At 41.5% G+C, this 21607-nt stretch overlaps 1 protein-coding gene across 2 annotated transcripts; it reads right to left on the minus strand.

The window, feature by feature from the left end:
- Positions 1-1243: 1243 nt before the first annotated feature.
- On the minus strand, positions 1244-14570 carry LOC110488491 (solute carrier family 22 member 4). 2 transcript variants are annotated; one of them, XM_036942657.1, is made up of 10 exons: positions 14110-14570; positions 13917-14020; positions 13398-13552; positions 13089-13260; positions 12841-12982; positions 8542-8633; positions 8217-8431; positions 2017-2199; positions 1573-1708; positions 1244-1434 (listed from the first exon to the last, which is right to left on the minus strand). In XM_036942657.1, exons 1-10 carry the CDS (start codon positions 14467-14469, stop codon positions 1347-1349), a joined length of 1647 nt encoding a protein of 548 aa, XP_036798552.1. In that variant the 5' UTR covers positions 14470-14570; the 3' UTR covers positions 1244-1346. The 2 variants fall into 2 exon arrangements, with proteins under 2 accessions (XP_036798552.1, XP_036798553.1); XM_036942658.1 differs by lacking the exon at positions 2017-2199.
- Positions 14571-21607: the final 7037 nt, after the last annotated feature.

Genomic DNA, 21607 nt, shown 5'->3' on the forward strand with positions numbered 1-21607 from the left:
CTGTCAGCACTCGTTTTGTATAGCGGCATGTTTGTTTTGTTAGTTTGTTCAGTGTTCTTTCTTCATTAAAAGAAGGATGTATGCATATCATGTGTATATCATATGTCTCCTCCTTACAATGAACGTGACAGGGTGCGATTGTGTTGATGGGCTACTGACTACAATCTTTTGAAGAGAAAACAATGTGCTGCATGAAGAGGTGCTTAAAGTTCTGCAGATAAAAGTAAACAAATTTGTCAATTTTTATAATTACTCTTGTCTCTATAAAAATGTATTAAATCATTGAAAATACTCCACCAGCATAATTTAGCCACACATGATCAATAGCTAATTAAAAAAAATTGCTGTACATTGTCACTTTATGAGCACATAGGCCTTGTCTGCAGTTGGGAATCCTGTAATTGGGCAGCCAGGCCAGGGTGGGGCAAATATAACACAGCTGATTGTTGAGATGTGATTGTCAATGAATAGCAGGCAGCAGATAGAATGTATTTTGCAATATTTCAAAATACAATTGCTGGAAAAATGTTTGAATAGGTGAGTGCCACTGGAAAGTTGGTGGACTGTAATTTCCACCTTATATTGTCGGCCTAAATTCTGTTTATCCACTCATTTCATTGGCCTATGATATTGGTGGCATGTAATACATGGGTCATTCGTTTTATTGATCTCAGTATGTAAATGTCAGAGTCGTTTGTCATTTGTGTGCTATAAAAAAAGATTATTGTAATGTCTCGAGTCATGTAAAATTACGTAGTATTGCAGGAAATGAACCCCTCAGCCCTGGACTTCAGGACTGAGCCCTGAATGGTTGGAAGCTCTGGTGATGACCCTGTTGAAAGGGGAGGCTACTGTGTGTTTTTGTGCGTTCATGGACAGGTGTGGGCATGTTGTGGTGGTTATTGTTTTCAATTCTGTGTTTATTTAAAAAAAGTGCTGATAATCGCTTCAAGTGTTCAAATGTTAAGTAACCTGAAGTTGTGAATTAAATTGCCCTGAAATTCTAAGCATCTTTAAACTAGAGTATGGTTGTCAATGATGTAAAAGGAAAAGTTCATTCCACATTCCTTAAATCTGACCAAAAATAAACAAAACACATTTTCTACTGTTTGAGTTTATTATGGAGGCTCTTTTCAGTCGCAGAAAATGCGGTTTTAATCATTGACTATACCAGACTGAAATTCCTCATGGTCATCTGTTGTGTTCCGAAGCACTTCAGTGCACAAATAAATCAGTACAATAATATTTTAAACATTCTCAATTTATTAGTACATTTACAAAGACATTAAAACTAAGCAAAACACACAATTATGGAAACATCTTCAATACAGCTTGCCTTTGCAGAATCACTCTTGGATGTTGTTGACTTCATTCCCCACTTGTGCGTTTCCTTTCTGCCTCTGGCCATCCCGAGAAGCCCTGTTTGTGCACATGCTAAGGGGCAGAGAGGACTTTGTTTAAAGAAGGTGGGATAACAGGAAAAACTGTAAAATGTCTTACAGTAGTTTATCTCGACAGATCTGTCTGCCAGAATGTGACTGACAAAGCAAATCTAGTCAGCCAGTAACTTACCATCTGAGGGGTTTAACCTGGTTGATGAATTCTGGTAGTTGTTCTCCTTTTGTTTCTGGTAGCAACAAGCTCAACACACCAGCGATGACTGTGGTGCCTCCCATTAGAATGTAGGGTAGTATCTTGTTATAAGTGCCTTCAATCAGAAGATAGTGTGACACTTTATTTTGATCCACAAATCACAAATAATTTTATTTCATATCTTTAGACAAATCTACACATGCACACATTTGGTATTACTATCCTTGTGGGGACGAAAAAATGTAATTCCATTCAAAATCTTATTTTCCCTAAACCTAAACCTGACCCCTAACCATAATTGTTTTAACCCTAAACCCAAAATAGCCTTTTTCCAAAATGCTTCCTTGTTTTACTATCCTTGTGAGGACTTCTGGTCCCCACAGGGATAAAAAAAAAAAACAGACATACGGACTGGAGACTCACCCATGTAGGCGATGTATGGAGACACAGTGCTACCTACTCTGGAAGCCATGGAGGTGGCACCCAAGGCCATATTGCGCACCACTGTGGGGAAGAGTTCTGTGCCGTACAGATAGAGGAATCCAAATGCTCCAGTGACACCTGTTTTTCCAATCATCACCAGGGTGAGAGACAGGGCGTGCATGTCTGACAAGGACAGAAACAAAAGGTCCCCCGAAGTTAAATATAGTGTAGGCCGATGACTAGAATGACGAACCAGAGACACTCGAACTCCAGTGTGCAGCAAGCAGAATTTTGTGGTCCTAGCACAAGGACAGAGCCCCACAATGTTTGTCTTACTGTTCCGCTAGTTAAACAGTCCAGAAGTTATAGTGTGATGTGGGCATTCAACTGGCCTGGAGAGTGTGAAATCTTTGAAATCTCAACACATTTTTTGATGGGACAACTTTTTGGCTGTCTTGGGATATATCATTTCGTGCTTTTTCTGCTTTTGTTTTTCCCTTAGCAGACATACCAACAAATGTACTTGTCCAAATAAACTTAAAATGTTTGTGAAACTGGCTAAACCCAGGAAGTATATATATATATTTTTTTACATTAAAATCTCAAAAATTATATCTGACATCTCAGTGTGCCATCTCAGTATGCTCAGTTCAAGATGGAAAAACATCTACCATCTCCTGACTTACCAAAAGGGCAGGTGCCTTTGAGAGTTTAATGTCCGTTCCTGAAGAATAACAACAAACCACAAACAATCTTTAGCCAGTTTGAGACAAACCTTTCCAGTTTCGTTGGACAAGTAAATGACCAACGGATTGCTGTTATGTCGTTCTGATTATTTTTTTCTATCTATCTATCTATCTATCTATCTATCTATCTATCTATCGTGCAGTAGATGGCTTGGGATTTGAATTGCAATTCCGGCAATTGTAATTCTGCTTCACTAAGACATGTGATGCCCAACTTTTATCAACACGTCTCCTTCACAACTAGGGATGATAAAGTCCTAGAACACTGTTACTCATCCCACAAGCAAGCATACAGTGCCTTCAGAAAGTATTCAACCCCTTGACTTTTACCACATTTTGTTGTGTTACAGCTTGAATTTAACAATGGTCAAAATAGTTTGTCACGGGCCTACACAAAATACCCCATAATGTCAAAGTAGAATTGTTTTTTTTACAAATTAATAAAAAGAAAAATCTGCAATGTCTTGTGTCAATAAGTATTCTACCCCTTTGTTATGGCAAACCTTAATAAGTTCAGGAGTAAACATTTGCTTAACATGTCACATAATAAGTTGCATGGACACTGTGTGCAATAATAGTGTTTAACATGATTTTTAAACGACTTCCCAATCTCTGTGCCCCACACATACAATTATCTGTAATGTCCCTCAGTCGAACAGTGAATTTAATGCACAGATTCAACCACAAAGACCAGGGAGGTTTTCCATTGGTTAACAAATAAGGGCACCTACTGATAGATGGGTAAAACAAACAAAAACATTTACATTGAATATCCCTTTGAGCATGGTGAAGTTATTCATTTCACATTCGATGGTGTATCAATACATCCAGTCACTACAAAGATACAGGCATCCTTCCTAACTCAGTTGCCGGAGAGGAAGGAAACCGCTCAGGGATTTCACAATGAGGCCAATGGGACTTTAAAACAGTTACAAAGTTTAATTCCTGCGATAGGAGAACAACCAGGATGGATCAACAACATTGTAGGTACTCCACAACACTAACATAATTGACAGAGTGAAAGGAAGGAAGCCTGTACAGATACAAATATACAAATACAAATATATACAAATATTCCAAGTCATACATCCTGTTTGCAACAAGGCACTAAACTAATCCTACAAAAAATGTGGCAAAACAATTCACTTTTTGTCCTGAATACAAATTGTTATGTTTTGGAAAAATCCAATACAACACATTAATGAGTACCACTCTCCAAATGTTCAAGCATAGTGGTGGCTGCAACATGTCATAGGTATGCTTGTAATTGTTAAGGACTGGGGAGTTTTTAAGGATTTATTTTTTACGGAGCTGAGCACAGGCAAAATCCTAGAGGAAAACATGGTTCAGTCTGCTTTCCACCAGACACTGGGGCAAAAATTTGGCCAAACTTATACTGGAGTTGCTTACTAAGAAGACAATGAATGTCCCTGTGTGGCCGAGTTACAGTCTTGACTTAGATCTACTTGAAGATCTATGGCAAGACCTGAAAATGGTTGTCTAGCAATGATCAACAAACAATTTGTGGAACCCTCTTGGAGGCTTACCTAGAAAGACTCACAGCTGTAATTGCTGCCAAAGTTGATTCTACAAAGTATTTACTCAGGGGTGTAAATAGTTATGTAAATTAGATATATATCTGTATTTCATTTCCAGTACATTTTCAGTACATTCAGTACAAAATTTAAAAAAAAAGGTTATCCCTTTGTCATTATAGGGTGTTGTGTGTAGACGGGGGGGGATCCACACATTTAATCAATTTTGAATTCAGGCTGTAACGCAACAAAATGTGGTATAAGTCAAGGGGTATGATTACTTTCTGAAGGCACTTTATAAGGCCCTTCTTTGTCCCCCCTTCAGCAAATCAGATGTCCCTATACAGAAGCTCAAACAGGAAGTACCTGTGAAACGCTCCGTATAGAAATGGTCCTCCGAATTAGAGGCTATGTTGCAGAACTGCTTTGCTAGCTCTGAATGGAATATGTTTCGGGGTTCGCAGCTTCCCCAAATAAAGAAAACCTTGCATTTTATTAACCTTTTTGGGATAGGGGGCAGCATTTTCACTTTTGGATGAATAGCGTTCCCAGAGTGAATCGCCTCCTACTCTGTCCCAGATGCTAATAAATGCATATTATTAGTAGTATTGGATAGAAAACACTCTGAAGTTTCTAAAACTGTTTGAATGATGTCTGTGAGTATAACAGAACTCATATGGCAGGCAATCTGAGAAAAATCCAACCTGGAAGTGGGAAATCTGAGGTTTGTATGTATTCACCGCAGTCCTCAATGAATTCGCCTTGAGATATTAATGATGTTGCACTGCCTTAGGGGTTCCACTAGATGTCAACCATCTATAGAAATTTGAATGAGACCTCTGCTGTGTTGTGGGAGTGAATGAGAGCAGAATCAATCATGTGTCTGGCAGTCAGCCATTTTCTGATCACACTCATTCTTCATAGTATCCACTTTGCGTTCCATTGCTCATGAAGACACAAAGGAATAGTCCGGTTGGAACTTTATTGAAGCTATATGTTAAAAACATCCTAATGATTGATTCTGTACTTAGTTTGAAATGTTTCTTCGACCTGTAATATAACTTTTATACGTTTTTTTCTGACGTAACGCTGACCAGAATGATTTGGATATGTATACCGCTAACAAAAGAAGGTATTTGGACATAAATAACGGACATTATCGAACAAAACAAACATTTATTGTGGACCTGGGATTCCTGGAGTGCTTTCTGATGTAGATCATCAAAGGAAAGGGAATATGTATCATGTAATTTCTTGTTTATGTTGACGTCAACATGGCGTCTATTTTGACTATTTTTCTGAGCGCTGTCTCAGATTATTGCATGGCTGGCTTACTCCGTAAAGTGTTTTTGAAATCAGACACAGCTGTTGCATTAAGGAGAGGTATATCTATAATTCCATGTGTATAACTTGTATTATAATCTACATTTATGATGAGTATTTCTGTTGGATGATGTGGCTATGCAAAATCACTGGATGTTTTTGGAACTAGTGAATGTAACGCGCCAATGTAAACTCATATTTGGATAAATATGAACTTTATCAAACAAAACATACATGTATTGTGTAACATGAAGTCCTATTAGTGTCATCTGATGAAGATCATCAAAGGTTAGTGATTAATTCTATAATCTATTTGTGCTTTTTGAAACTCCTTTCTTTGTCTGGAAAAAAATGGCTGTGTTTTTCTGTGGCTGTGTGGTGACCTAACATAATCGTTTGTGGTGCTTTTGCTGTAAAGCATATTTGAAATCGGACACTGTGTTGGGATTAACAAACAGATTAGCTTTAAAATGGTATGAGATACATGTATGTTTGAGGAATTTTAATTATGAGATTTTTGCCGTTTTGAAATTGGCGCCCTGCACTTTCACTGGCTGTTGTCATATCGCTCCCATTAACAGGATTGCAGCCATAAGAAGTTAAATGTCTAACAACTACTTCTCTCCCTCTCCTACAGACTATCCACACTGACTCTTTGCCCATCCACAGGTCTCTAGTCACACACAGACACAACCTACGTCGCTGCTAAAATGATTATTGATTCGATTATTACTCCATTATGATCCTGTCCATTGATTATTGATTGGCATTACTGTTAGTATTTATCATGATACTGGTCAATATTACTCCTGTTTACATGTATATATTGCCATCCGTATATTACAATATGTATTTATTGTTGAAGTCGGAAGATTACATACACCTTAGCCAAATACATTTGAACTCAGTTTTTCACAATTCCTGACATATAATCCAAGTAAGAATTCCCTGTTTTAGGTCAGTTAGGATCATCACTTTATTGTAAGAATGTGAAATGTCAGAATAATAGTAGAGAGAATGATTTATTTCAGCTTTTATTTCTTTCATCATATTCCCAGTGGGTCAGAAGTTTGCATACACTCAATTAGTATTTGGTAGCATTGCCTTTAAATTGTTTACCTTGGGTCAAATGTTTCGGGTAGCCTTCCACAAGCTTCCCACAATAAGTTGGGTGAATTTTGGCCCATTCCTCCTGACAGAGCTGGTGTAACTGAGCCAGGTTTGTAGGCCTCCTTGCTCGCACACACTTTTTCAGTTCTGCCCACACATTTTATATAGGGCTTTGTGATGGCCACTCCAATACCTTGACTTTGTTGTCCTTAAAGCCATTTTGTCATAACTTTGGAAGTATGCTTGTGTTCATTGTTTGGAAGACCCATTTGCGACCAAGCTGTAACTTCATGACTGATGTCTTTAGATGTTGCTTCAATATATTCACATAATTTTCCTACCTCGTGCAGCCATCTATTTTGTGAAGTGCACCAGTCCCTCCTGCAGAAAAACACCCCCACAACATGATGCTGTCAACCCTGTGCTTCACGGTTGGGATGGTGTTCTTCGGCTTGCAAGCCTCTCCATTTCTCCTCCAAACATAATGATGGTCATTATGGTCGAACAGTTCTATTTTTGTTTCATCAGACCAGAGGACCTATCTCCAAAAACGATGATCTTTGCAGTTGCAAACCATAGTATGGCTTTTTTATGGTGGTTTTGGAGCAGTGGCTTCTTCCTTGCTGAGCGGCCTTTCAGGTTATGTCGATATAGGACTTGTTTTACTGTGGATATAGATGCTTTTGTACCTGTTTCCTCCAGCATCTTCACAATGTCCTTTGCTGCTGTTCTGGGATTGATTTGCACTTTTCGCACCAAAGTATGTTCATCTCTAGGAGACAGAACGCGTCTCCTCCCTTAGCAATATGACGGCTGTGTGGTCTCATGGTGTTAATACTTGCGTACTATTGTTTGTACAGATGAATGTGTACCCTTAAGTGAAATCATCTGTCAACAATTGTTGGAAAAATGACTTGTGTCATGCACAAAGTTTGTATAGGTTGAAAAATGAGTTTTAATGACTCCAACCTAAGTTCCGACTTCAACTGTATATATTCCTGCTACTACCTGTCACTTTTCAGCCCTCTTTACATGTGTATCCTTCTCCCAGTAACTGTATGTATGAACCCACCTCACCACTCCGGTAACCCTACACATTGAATAGGGTACTGGCACCGACCTTGCATTCTTGTGTTCTTTCATTCTCATCGTAGTTCTTACTTTTTTCTTACTAAAATGTTCTTCTTCTTCTAGATTCTATTATTATCTTATTATTATTATCGCCGCATTGTTTGGAAAGAGTACTAACGGTAAATCTGTTGTATCTTGTGCACGTGGCAAATTAACTTTGAAACTTGAAAGAGAATTGACATGTCTAAAGTATGTAAATAATTACTAGGAAAACCTTTTGTCAACATTGTGATGTTATCAAATGAATCAGTGCCAATGATGGAATGCCAGTTACTGTTGATGTGGTCTACAATCTTGCAAAGTTATATCAAATATTGACCAATTGGAAATGGCCGTGTGGTGGGAGGGTTCATACCTTGAGGGATAAACTTGATGATCAGAAGCAGGGTCCCAGAGAGGATCATGGTGAAGGGAAGAGTGAATCTCCGTGGAGTGTAGCGTATAAATAACCAGATACTTCCATAACCCAGAAATTCAGAGGATGCAGCCACCAAACAGTTGAAATAAGGGTCTCCATCCATGTTGGGGGTGTTTAGGGACATCCCATAGTAAGTCATGGATATGACAATCCTGGGTAGAAGATTAGATAACTTTAAGAAATGAAAAATCTTTTAATTAGAGGAAAATGGTTAACATGTCAGTGGAATTAGTATTTTTTTGTCAGTGGAATTAGTTTTTACCAAATGATAATGCTGATGAGTGTGATGTTCCTTATGTTAGTTGTTTTGATGAGATCCAGCCATGTGTACAGTCGCTGACTTTCCTTGTTTTCCTAGAAACACACCCAAAATATGAGGTTGGATGTTAGTAATAGATTTTTCAGACCAATATTGGATGTAATTATCAAATGGCAAATTGATTAACACACACATTCTAATAACACACACAGCTGAATAAAGACAAATGCATAGACAAATATAAGTCACTAAGCAAGACACCTTGACTTATCAGTGTATTTGATTAATGACAGTTAATGTCTTTAGATTGGTCTAGGGAGATCAGCCAAGGTCTTTGCCAACATTTACTGTGCTCTAGTAATTACCTGCTGTAGTAATGTATTTCACAAGGTTTATTTTCTGGATGCAGTGGTGTAAAGTGCTTAATAAAGGAGACATACTCTTTAAAGTACTACTTAAGCCATTTTTTGCGGTATGTGGATATTACCATTTACATTTTTTACAACTTTCACTTCTACCACACTACATTCCTAATGAAAATAATATACTTTTTACTCCATACATTTTTCCTGACACCCAAAAGTACCCGTTACATTTTGAATGCATCGCAAGACAGGAAAATGATCAAATTCACGGACTTATCAAGAGAATATCTGTGGTAATCCGTACTCTCTCTGATCTGGTGGACACAAACACTTAGTGTTGGAGTGTGCCCCTGGCTATCTGTAAACTAAAATAAAAACAAGAACATCTGGTTTGCTTAAAATTAGGAATTTGAAATGATTGACAGTGCCTTCAGAAAGTTTTCAGACCCCTTGACTTTTTCCACATTTTGGAAAAAAAGAATCCTCCGCAATCAACGCACAATATCCCATGATGAAAAAGCTAAAGATTTTCAAAATGTTTCCAAATTTATAAAAGACAAAACACAGAAATGTGTTATTTACATAAGTATTCAGACCTTCTGCAATAAGACTTGAAATTTAGCATCCTTAAGATGTCTCTACAACTTGATTGGAGTCCACCTGTGGTAAATTCAATTGATTGGACATGATTTGGAAAGACACACACCTGTCTATTAAAAGGTCCCACAGTTGACATTACGTGTCAGAGCTAAAACCAAGCCATGAGACAGGATTATGTCGAGGTACAGATCTGTGGAAGGGTACCAAAAAATGTCTGTTGCATTTGAACGTTCCTATGAACACAGTGGCCTCCATCATTCGTAAATGGAATAAGTTTAAAACCACCAAGACTCTTCCTTGAGCTGGCCGCCCAACCAAACTGAGCAATCGGGGGGGAAGGTCCTTGGCCAGGGAGGTGATAGTCTGACAGAGCTCGAGAGTTCCTCTGTGGAGATGGGAGTAACTTCTAGAAGGGCAAGAAGGTTCTAGCGGTGGCAGGTAGCCTAGTGGTTAGATTGTTGGACTAGTAACCGAAAGTTAATTGAAAATAATAATTTGTTCTTAACTTCTTGCGTCGAGCAATCCCGTATCCGGGAGCGTAATCATAGCCTCAAGCTTCATTACCATAACGCAACGTTAACTATTCATGAAAATCGCAAATGAAATGAAATAAATATATTCACTAACAAGCTTAGCCTTTTGTTAACAACACTGTCATCTCAGATTTTCAAAATATGCTTTCAACCATAGCTACACAAGCATTTGTGTAAGAGTATTGATAGCTAGCATGGAAACGTCAGTGTTTTCTTTCCAAAGCTATCAATTATATGCATAGTCGAGCATCTTTTCGTGACAAAATATCTTGTTTAAAATGGTTAGGTTTTTTTATCCAAAAATTTAAAGAGCGCCCCCTATATCGAAGAAGTTAACTGACTTGCCTAGTTAAATATAAGTTTAAAAATATATATATTTTTAAATCTCTGCAACACTCCACCTATCAGGCCTTTATGGTAGAGGGGGCCAGACGTAAAACGCACATGACAGCCCGCTTGCAGCTTGCCAAAAGCTCCAAAAGATTCTCTGGTCTGATGAAACCAAGATTGAACCCTTTGGCCTGAAAGCCAAGCGTCACATCTGGTGTAAACCTGGCACCATCTCTATGGTGAGGCACGGTGGTGGCAGCATCATGCTGTGGGGAAGTTTTTCAGTGGCAGGGCCTGGGAGACTGGTCAGGATCGAGGCAAAGATGAATGGAGCAAAGTACAGAGCGATCCTTGATGAAAACCTGCTCCAGAGAGCTCAGGACCTCAGACTGGACAACGACCCTAAGCACACAGCCAAAACAACGCAGGTGTGGCTTCGAGACAAGTCTCTGAATGTTCTTGAGTTTCCCAGCCTTAGCCCGGACTGGAACTCAATCGAACGTCTCTGGAGAGACCTGAAGAAAGCTGTGCAGTAACGCTCCCCGTCTAACCTGACAGAGCTTAAGAAGATCTGCAGAAAAGAATGGGAGAAACTGCCCTAATACAGGTGTGCCAAAGCTTGTAGCGTCATACCCAAGAAGAGGCAGCAGGGTAGCCTAGTGGTTAGAGCATTGGACTAGTAACCGAAAGGTTTCATGTTCAAATCCCCGAGCTGACAAGGTATGAATCTGTCCTTCTGCCCCTGAACAGGCAGTTAACCCGTCATTGAAATTAAGAATTTGTTCTTAACTGACTTGCCTAGTTAAATAAAGGTACCATTTTTTTTAAGACTCAATGCTGTATTCGCTGCCAAAGGTGCTTCAAAAAAGTACTGAGTAGAGGGTCTGAATACGTATGTAGATGTGATATCAGTTTTAATTTTCAGAAATTAGCAAACATTTGTAAAAACTTGGGATATTGTGTGTAGATTGACGAGGGAAAAAACGATTTAAATCAATTTTAGAATAAGGCTGTGACTTAACAAAATGTTGGAGAAGTCAAGGGGTCTGAATACTTTCCGAAGGCACTGTATACTTTTACTTTTGGCACTTAACTTCTTTGATATAGGGGGCGCTCTTTTAATTTTTGGATGAAAAACATTCCAGTTTTAAACAAGATATTTTGTCACGAAAAGATGCTCGACTATGCATATAATTGACAGCTTTGGAAAGAAAACACTCTGACGTTTCCAAAACTGCAAAGATATTGTCTATGAGTGCCACAGAATTGATGTTACAGAAAAAATCCAGATAGAAATCCAATCAGGAAGTGCCGCATTTTTTTAAACCTTGCCTCTTGCCTCAAACCTTGCCTCATGGCAATGACTCCTTATATGGCTGTGGAGGAGCTAGGAGTCAGCTTACCTTTTCCACGTTTTCCCCAAGGTGTCTGCAGCATTGTGACGTATTTGTAGGAATATCATTGGAAGATTGACCATAAGAGACTACATTTACCAGGTGGTCGCTTGGTGTCCTCCGTTGCAATTATTGCGTAATCTCCAGCTGCAGTATTTTTCAGTTTTCTTCCGATGAGAAGCCAGCTGCCACCACTGATAGATTATCGAATAGATATGTGAAAAACACCTTGAGGATTGATTCTAAACAACGTTTGCCATGTTTCTGTCGATATTATGGAGCTAATTTGGAAAAAAGTTTGGCGTTGTAAGTGACTGCATTTTCATTTTTTTTTCTTAGCCAAACGTGATGAACAAAACGGAGCTATTTCTCTTACACAAATAATCTTTTGGGAAAAAATGAACATTTGCTATCTAACTGAGAGTCTCGTCATTGAAAACATCCGAAGTTCTTCAAAGGTAAATTATTTTATTTGAATGCTTTTCTTGTTTTTGTGAAAATGTTGCCTGCTGAATGCTAGGCTTAATGCTATGCTAGGCTATCAATACTCTTACACAAATGCTTGTGTAGCTTTGGTTAAAGCATATTTTGAAAATCTGAGATGACAGTGTTGTTAACAAAAGGCTAAGCTTGTGTTTCAATATATTTATTTCATTTCATTTGCGATTTTCATGAATAGGAAACGTTGTGTTATGGTAATGAGCTTGAGGCTATGATTACGCTCCCGCATACGGGATTGCTCGACGCTAGAGGTTAAGTATATTTTAGCAATTGCATTTTCTTTTGATATTAAGTGTATTTAAAACCAGATACTTTTACACTCAAGTAGTATTTTACTGGGTGACTTTCATTTTTACATGAGTCATTTTCTTTTTATGTTTCTTTACTTAAGTATGGGTTCTTTTTCCACCCCTGTCTGGATATAAGCTGAAAGAAGACTTTAGGTCCCTCTGAACTTGCTTCTCTTTTGCGCGCACATGGTATTATATCTGCAAAACACTTTGGTTGTCAATCTCTTGGATTTGACACACATTTCCTACATCCATACATTTCAAAACAGACTGTAGCTAACTACTGTACCATGAGTTGTTCACAGTCTTCCGGTTTGAATATGACGTCTGGAGGAGTGATGCCGTTCTTTCTTGCTGCAGCTCGTATGATGTCCTCTGCCTCCTTTACCCTGCCCTGAGACAACAGCCACCGTGGAGACTCAGGGATATACCTAACAGAGGAGACAAGGAGTAAAGTACCCAAACACTGTGTGTGATGAGGACATCTGTTGTCACACAAAAAGGACAAGGAGATTACTGTACCTAACTCATACTCACCACCAAAGTGGGATATAAAGAAATCCAGGTATAGACAGGGCTATCAGCAGAATCCTCCAGCTACGGATGAACCAGGCAAACATTGGCAGAGCGGTGTATCCGATTGCATAGCACATAGAGACCCCCAGTGAGGCAAAGTTGATGCGTACATTTCTGATAAGAAGCTCAGAACCTAAAGGTTAAGGACATAAATATAGGAAACGCTCAATACCTCACAACATTCTCAAACACTTAGGATTTTGCCTGATATCATTCAAGTTATTGCATTCTGTTTTTACTGTTGTGGAAGTTGTATATGACCTTACTCACCAAGTATGAAAGCAGCACAGTAATTGGCAATTTGTCCCATCCCAACGATAAAGTATAAGGCACAGAACAACTCCCAGCTGTTGGCAGCAGCCTGGAGTATACTGAATACGGTCTGGAGTGCCAAAGTAGCAAAGAAAATGAACCTCCTCCCATACCTGAGGAGAAATACATGTTTGATCTTGCTTGCTCTGTTATTATCATGGTAGAATATTGAGAAACTATTGATGCACTGGATGACTTGATGTAAAGTTCTAGAGATGGAGGCTGCAATAAAAATGTAAACAAATAAACAATTGATCGATCACTGTGTTTTCACTAACTTTTTACTCATGTAGTGAACAACTAGCCTGATCCACCACATCCATTGGCAAACTTTTTGATCAAATATATTTCTCAACATGTCTTACTGGTTCCCCATTAAAGCTGCCTACAGTAAAGTAAATCCCACCGCTGTTTGTCAAGTCACATCATGTGTGGAGGGATCTAATGAGATGGTAGTGTTTAGATCGGAACACGTACCTATCGGAGATGATCCCAGACAAAAAAGACCCGGACAGCACCCCAAAAAAGAATATTGTGACGGTGAAAGGGGTTTTCCATGCATTGTCACACACCAGATCCCACTGTGGGTAGACATAATGTTAGAATGATTATGAAGACATTTCCACAGATCAGGGAAACATGAATATAAAAACTACTAAGGATGTTTTACCTCTGTCACTATCGTGGACCTGTATTGCTCTTTACTGAATTCCCATCCATCCAGGCATCCCTCTGTCTCATTCCCAAAGCCGGTAGCAGAGTCCAATTGTTGTTTAAACCGAGTACAACGACTTAAAATGACCTCTCCCTTTACCTCCTGTAATGGTATGGAGTAATTCAAATCCAGTCCAAAACCACTGAAGTTCAGCTGGGGGATCCTGCACCGGTGTGGAGGGATATCTGCTAGGAAAACCATGGCCATCCCAACATAGCCATTGGGAATACTGCTTAAACTGAGCAGAAGAAAAATAACCTTTTGGAAAGGTCCCCATTCTCCCAAAAAGGAAGTAATTTCTTCATAGTCTTTCATTTTCAAGTAAAGTATGGAATGCTGAACTAACTATCTATGAATGACCTAGAGACAAGTCTATCTTTTAAACTGCAGGTGAGGCTATGTGTCATACTGATATCCACGAGATCAGTGAAACATGACACCCAGTGGGTGGCATCTTAGAAAGGTAAAGGAAAATTAATAAATAGACAATACCCAACCTAGCATGAATTCACAGTGGATTATTGAACTGCTCAATATGAGAGAGAGAGAGAGAGAGAGAGAGAGAGAGACACAGACATACGGACAGATGGACAGACGGACAGACAGACAGAGACTGAAAAAAACAGAGAAAGACAGAGACAGAAAGAGACAGTCAGAGACAGACAGAAAGACAGTCAGAGACAGAGACAGACATTGACAGAAAGAGACAGACACAGAGTGACAGAGAGAGACAGAGAAAGAGAGAGACAGACAAAGACAGGGAGAGACAGAGAGACAGACAGAGAGACAGAGACAGACACAGATAGACAGAGACAGACACAGAGAGACAGAGACAGACACAGAGACAGAGACAGAGAGACAGAGAAAGACAGAGACAGAGAGAGACAGAGACAGACAAAGGCCGACAGAGAGACAGAGAGAGACAGATAGAGACAGAAACAGACATAGACAGACAGAGACAGACAGAGAGACAGAAAGAGACAGAAAGAGACAGACACAGAGTGACAGAGAGAGACAGAGAAAGAGAGAGACAGACAAAGACAGGGAGAGACAGAGAGACAGACAGCGAGACAGAGACAGACAGATAGACAGAGACAGACACAGAGAGACTGAGACAGACACAGAGACAGAGACAGAGACAGAGAGACAGATACATAGAGAGACAGAGACAGAGAGAGACAGAGAGAGACAGAAACAGACATAGACAGACAGAGACAGACAGAGACAGAGAGACAGAGACAGACAGACACAGACAGACACAGAGACAGACAGAGACAGACAGAGACAGACAGAGAGAGTCAGAGACAGACAGAAAGACAGTCAGAGACAGAAAGAGACAGACACAGAGTGACAGAGAGAGACAGAGAAAGAGAGAGAGACAGACAAAGACAGGGAGAGACAGAGAGACAGACAGAGAGACAGAGACAGACACAGATAGACAGAGACAGACACAGAGAGACAGAGACAGACACAGAGACAGAGACAGAGAGACAGAGAGACAGAGACAGAGAGAGACAGAGACAGACAAAGGCCGACAGAGAGACAGAGAGAGACAGATAGAGACAGAAACAGACATAGACAGACAGAGACAGACAGAGAGACAGAGACAGAAAGAGACAGAAAGAGACAGAGAGAGACAGAGAAAGAGAGAGACAGACAAAGACAGGGAGAGACAGAGAGACAGACAGCGAGACAGAGACAGACACAGATAGACAGAGACAGACACAGAGAGACTGAGACAGACACAGAGACAGAGACAGAGAGACATAGAGAGACAGAGACAGAGAGAGACAGAGAGAGACAGAAACAGACATAGACAGACAGAGACAGACAGAGACAGAGAGACAGAGACAGACAGACACAGACAGACACAGAGACAGACAGAGACAGACAGAGACAGAGACAAACATAGAGAGACAGAGACAGCAACAGTCAGAGACAGACAGACAGAGAAAGAGAGACAGAGACAGAGAGAGACAGACAGAGACAGACATAGACAGAGAGACAGAGAGAGACAGACAGAGACAGAAACAGACAGAGAGAGAGAGACAGAAAGAGACAGACAGAGAGAGAGATAGACAGAGAGACAGAGACAGACAGACACAGACACACAGAGACAGACAGAGACAGACAGAGACAGACAGAGACAGACAGAGACAGACAGAGACAGAGAGACAGGCATAGAGACAGATAGAGATAGAGGCAAACATAGATAGACAGAGACAGAAACAGACAGAGACAGGCAGACAGAAAAAGAGAGACAGAGACAGAGAGAGACAGACAGAGACAGAGACAGACATAGACAGAGAGACAGAGACAGAGACAGAGAGACAGAGAGAGACAGACAGAGACAGAAACAGACAGACAGAGAGACAGAGAGACAGAGACAGACAGAGACAGACAGAGACAGATACAAAGACAGAGACAAACAGAGACAGACAGAGACAGCGAGAGAGACAGAGACAGACAGACAGAGAGAGACAGAGACTGACAGAGACAGAGACAGAAACAGCAAGAGAGACAGAGACAAAGACAAACAGAGACAGAGACAGACAGAGACAGAGAGATACAGACAGAGGCAGAGACAAACAGAGACAAACAAAGAGACAGAGAGAGACAGACAGAGACAGACAGAGACAGGCTGAGACAGAGAGAGATAGAGACAGAGACAGACAGAGAGACAGAGACAGAGAGACAGGCATAGAGACAGATACAAACATAGATAGAGAGACAGAGAGAGACAGACAGAGACGTAAACAGAAAGAGAAAGAGAGACAGAGACAGACAGAGACAGACAGAGACAGACAGACATAGACAGAGAGACAGAGAGAGACAGACAGAGACAGAAACAGACAGAGAGACAGAAAGAGACAGACAGAGACAGAGAAGGGCAAACAGAGAGACAGAGAGACAGAGACAGACACAGAGACAGACAAAGACAGAGACAAACAGAGACAGACAGAGACAGAAAGAGACAGACACAGAGTGACAGAGAGAGACAGAGAAAGAGAGAGAGACAGACAAAGACAGGGAGAGACAGAGAGACAGACAGAGAGACAGAGACAGACACAGATAGACAGAGACAGACACAGAGAGACAGAGACAGACACAGAGACAGAGACAGAGAGACAGAGAGACAGAGACAGAGAGAGACAGAGACAGACAAAGGCCGACAGAGAGACAGAGAGAGACAGATAGAGACAGAAACAGACATAGACAGACAGAGACAGACAGAGAGACAGAGACAGAAAGAGACAGAAAGAGACAGAGAGAGACAGAGAAAGAGAGAGACAGACAAAGACAGGGAGAGACAGAGAGACAGACAGCGAGACAGAGACAGACACAGATAGACAGAGACAGACACAGAGAGACTGAGACAGACACAGAGACAGAGACAGAGAGACATAGAGAGACAGAGACAGAGAGAGACAGAGAGAGACAGAAACAGACATAGACAGACAGAGACAGACAGAGACAGAGAGACAGAGACAGACAGACACAGACAGACACAGAGACAGACAGAGACAGACAGAGACAGAGACAAACATAGAGAGACAGAGACAGCAACAGTCAGAGACAGACAGACAGAGAAAGAGAGACAGAGACAGAGAGAGACAGACAGAGACAGACATAGACAGAGAGACAGAGAGAGACAGACAGAGACAGAAACAGACAGAGAGAGAGAGACAGAAAGAGACAGACAGAGAGAGAGATAGACAGACAGACAGAGACAGACAGACACAGACACACAGAGACAGACAGAGACAGACAGAGACAGACAGAGACAGAGAGACAGGCATAGAGACAGATAGAGATAGAGGCAAACATAGATAGACAGAGACAGAAACAGACAGAGACAGGCAGACAGAGAAAGAGAGACAGAGACAGAGAGAGACAGACAGAGACAGAGACAGACATAGACAGAGAGACAGAGACAGAGACAGAGAGACAGAGAGAGACAGACAGAGACAGAAACAGACGGACAGAGAGACAGAGAGACAGAGACAGACAGAGACAGACAGAGACAGATACAAAGACAGAGACAAACAGAGACAGACAGAGACAGCGAGAGAGACAGAGACAGACAGACAGAGAGAGACAGAGACAGAAAGAGACAGAAAGAGACAGAGAGAGACAGAGAAAGAGAGAGACAGACAAAGACAGGGAGAGACAGAGAGACAGACAGCGAGACAGAGACAGACACAGATAGACAGAGACAGACACAGAGAGACTGAGACAGACACAGAGACAGAGACAGAGACAGAGAGACATAGAGAGACAGAGACAGATAGAGACAGAGAGAGACAGAAACAGACATAGACAGACAGAGACAGACAGAGACAGAGAGACAGAGACAGACAGACACAGACAGACACAGAGACAGACAGAGACAGACAGAGACAGACAGAGACAGAGACAAACATAGAGAGACAGAGACAGCAACAGTCAGAGACAGACAGACAGAGAAAGAGAGACAGAGACAGAGAGAGACAGACAGAGACAGACATAGACAGAGAGACAGAGAGAGACAGACAGAGACAGAAACAGACAGAGAGAGAGAGACAGAAAGAGACAGACAGAGAGAGAGATAGACAGAGAGACAGAGACAGACAGACACAGACACACAGAGACAGACAGAGACAGACAGAGACAGACAGAGACAGAGAGACAGGCATAGAGACAGATAGAGATAGAGGCAAACATAGATAGACAGAGACAGAAACAGACAGAGACAGGCAGACAGAGAAAGAGAGACAGAGACAGAGAGAGAGACAGACAGAGACAGAGACAGACATAGACAGAGAGACAGAGACAGAGACAGAGAGACAGAGAGAGACAGACAGAGACAGAAACAGACAGACAGAGAGACAGAGAGACAGAGACAGACAGAGACAGACAGAGACAGATACAAAGACAGAGACAAACAGAGACAGACAGAGACAGCGAGAGAGACAGAGACAGACAGACAGAGAGAGACAGAGACTGACAGAGACAGAGACAGAAACAGCAAGAGAGACAGAGACAAAGACAAACAGAGACAGAGACAGACAGAGACAGAGAGATACAGACAGAGGCAGAGACAAACAGAGACAAACAAAGAGACAGAGAGAGACAGAGAGAGACAGACAGAGACAGGCTGAGACAGAGAGAGATAGAGACAGAGACAGACAGAGAGACAGAGACAGAGAGACAGGCATAGAGACAGATACAAACATAGATAGAGAGACAGAGAGAGACAGACAGAGACGTAAACAGAAAGAGAAAGAGAGACAGAGACAGACAGAGACAGACAGAGACAGACAGACATAGACAGAGAGACAGAGAGAGACAGACAGAGACAGAAACAGACAGAGAGACAGAAAGAGACAGACAGAGACAGAGAAGGGCAAACAGAGAGACAGAGAGACAGAGACAGACACAGAGACAGACAAAGACAGAGACAAACAGAGACAGAGAGAGACAGACATAGACAGAGAGAGAGGCAGAGACAGATAGAGAGACAGACAGAGACAGAGAGAGAGACAGACAGAGACAGAGACAGGGAGAGACAGGGAGAGAAAGAAACAGGGAGAGAGAAAGAAACAAAGATAGATAGACAGACACAGAGAGACAGAGACAGACACAGAGACAGAGACAGAGAGACAGAGACATAGAGAGACAGAGACAGAGAGAGACAGAGAGAGACAGATAGAGACAGAAACAGACATAGACAGACAGAGACAGACAGAGAGACAGAGACAGAAAGAGACAGACACAGAGTGACAGAGAGAGACAGACAGAGAAAGAGAGAGACAGACACAGACAGGGAGAGACAGAGAGACAGACAGAGAGACAGAGACAGACACAGATAGACAGAGACAGACACAGAGAGACAGAGACAGAGACAGAGACAGAGAGACAGAGACATAGAGAGACAGAGACAGAGAGAGACAGAGAGAGACAGAGACAGACAAAGGCCGACAGAGAGACAGAGAGAGACAGATAGAGACAGAAACAGACATAGACAGACAGAGACAGACAGAGAGACAGAGACAGAAAGAGACAGAAAGAGACAGACACAGAGTGACAGAGAGAGACAGAGAAAGAGAGAGACAGACAAAGACAGGGAGAGACAGAGAGACAGACAGAGAGACAGAGACAGACACAGATAGACCGAGACAGACACAGAGAGACAGAGACAGACACAGAGACAGAGACAGAGAGAGACAGAGAGAGACAGAGACAGACAAAGGCCGACAGAGAGACAGAGAGAGACAGATAGAGACAGAAACAGACATAGACAGACAGAGACAGACAGAGACAGACAGAGAGACAGAGACAGAAAGAGACAGACACAGAGTGACAGAGAGAGACAGAGAATGAGAGAGACAGACAAAGACAGGGAGAGACAGAGAGACAGACAGAGAGACAGAGACAGACACAGATAGACAGAGACAGAGACAGAGAGACAGAGACAGACACAGAGACAGAGACAGAGAGACAGAGACATAGCGAGACAGAGACAGAGAGAGAGAGACAGAGAGAGACAGAGACAGACAAAGGCCGACAGAGAGAAAGAGAGAGACAGATAGAGACAGAAACAGACATAGACAAACAGAGACAGACAGAGACAGACAGACAGAGAGACAGAGACAGAGAGACAGGCATAGAGACAGATAGAGACAGAGACAAACATAGACAGACAGAGACAGCAACAGTCAGAGACAGACAGACAGAGAGAGACAGACAGAGACAGACAAAGACAGAAACAGACAGAGAGAGAGAGACAGAAAGAGACAGACAGAGACAGAGATAGACAGACAGACAGACACAGACAGACACAGGGACAGACAGAGACAGACAGAGACAGACAGAGACAGACAGAGACAGAGAGACAGGCATAGAGACAGATAGAGATAGAGGCAAACATAGATAGACAGAGACAGAAACAGACAGAGACAGGCAGACAGAGAAAGAGAGACAGAGACAGACATAGACAGAGAGACAGAGACATACATAGACAGAGAGACAGAGAGAGACAGACAGAGACAGAAACATACAGACAGAGAGACAGAGACAGACAGAGACAGACAGAGACAGAGACAAAGACAGAGACAAACAGAGACAGACAGAGACAGCGAGAGAGACAGAGACAGACAGACAGAGAGTGACAGAGACTGACAGAGACAGAGACAGAAACAGACAGAGAGACAGAGACAAAGACAAACAGAGACAGAGAAAGACAGAGACAGAGAGATACAGACAGAGACAGAAACAGACAGAGAGAGAGAGACAGAAAGAGACAGACAGAGAGAGAGATAGACAGAGAGACAGAGACAGACAGACACAGACACACAGAGACAGACAGAGACAGACAGAGACAGACAGAGACAGAGAGACAGGCATAGAGACAGATAGAGATAGAGGCAAACATAGATAGACAGAGACAGAAACAGACAGAGACAGGCAGACA

Source organism: Oncorhynchus mykiss, chromosome 14 (assembly GCF_013265735.2).
Source record: "Oncorhynchus mykiss isolate Arlee chromosome 14, USDA_OmykA_1.1, whole genome shotgun sequence".
NCBI classification, from domain to species: Eukaryota; Metazoa; Chordata; class Actinopteri; order Salmoniformes; family Salmonidae; genus Oncorhynchus; species Oncorhynchus mykiss.

Bases quoted from the DNA above. Each gene is read 5' to 3' on its own strand.
- LOC110488491 (XM_036942657.1), bottom strand. From the start codon at position 14,469: ATGAAAGACTATGAAGAAATTACTTCCTTTTTGGGAGAATGGGGACCT. The intron at 8,634-12,840 runs GTACAGTAGTTA...GTGTGTTTCTAG, and splicing joins AAGACTGTGAACAACTCATG to GAAAACAAGGAAAGTCAGCG. The intron at 8,432-8,541 runs GTAAAAACTAAT...TCTTCTACCCAG, and splicing joins CTCATCAGCATTATCATTTG to GATTGTCATATCCATGACTT.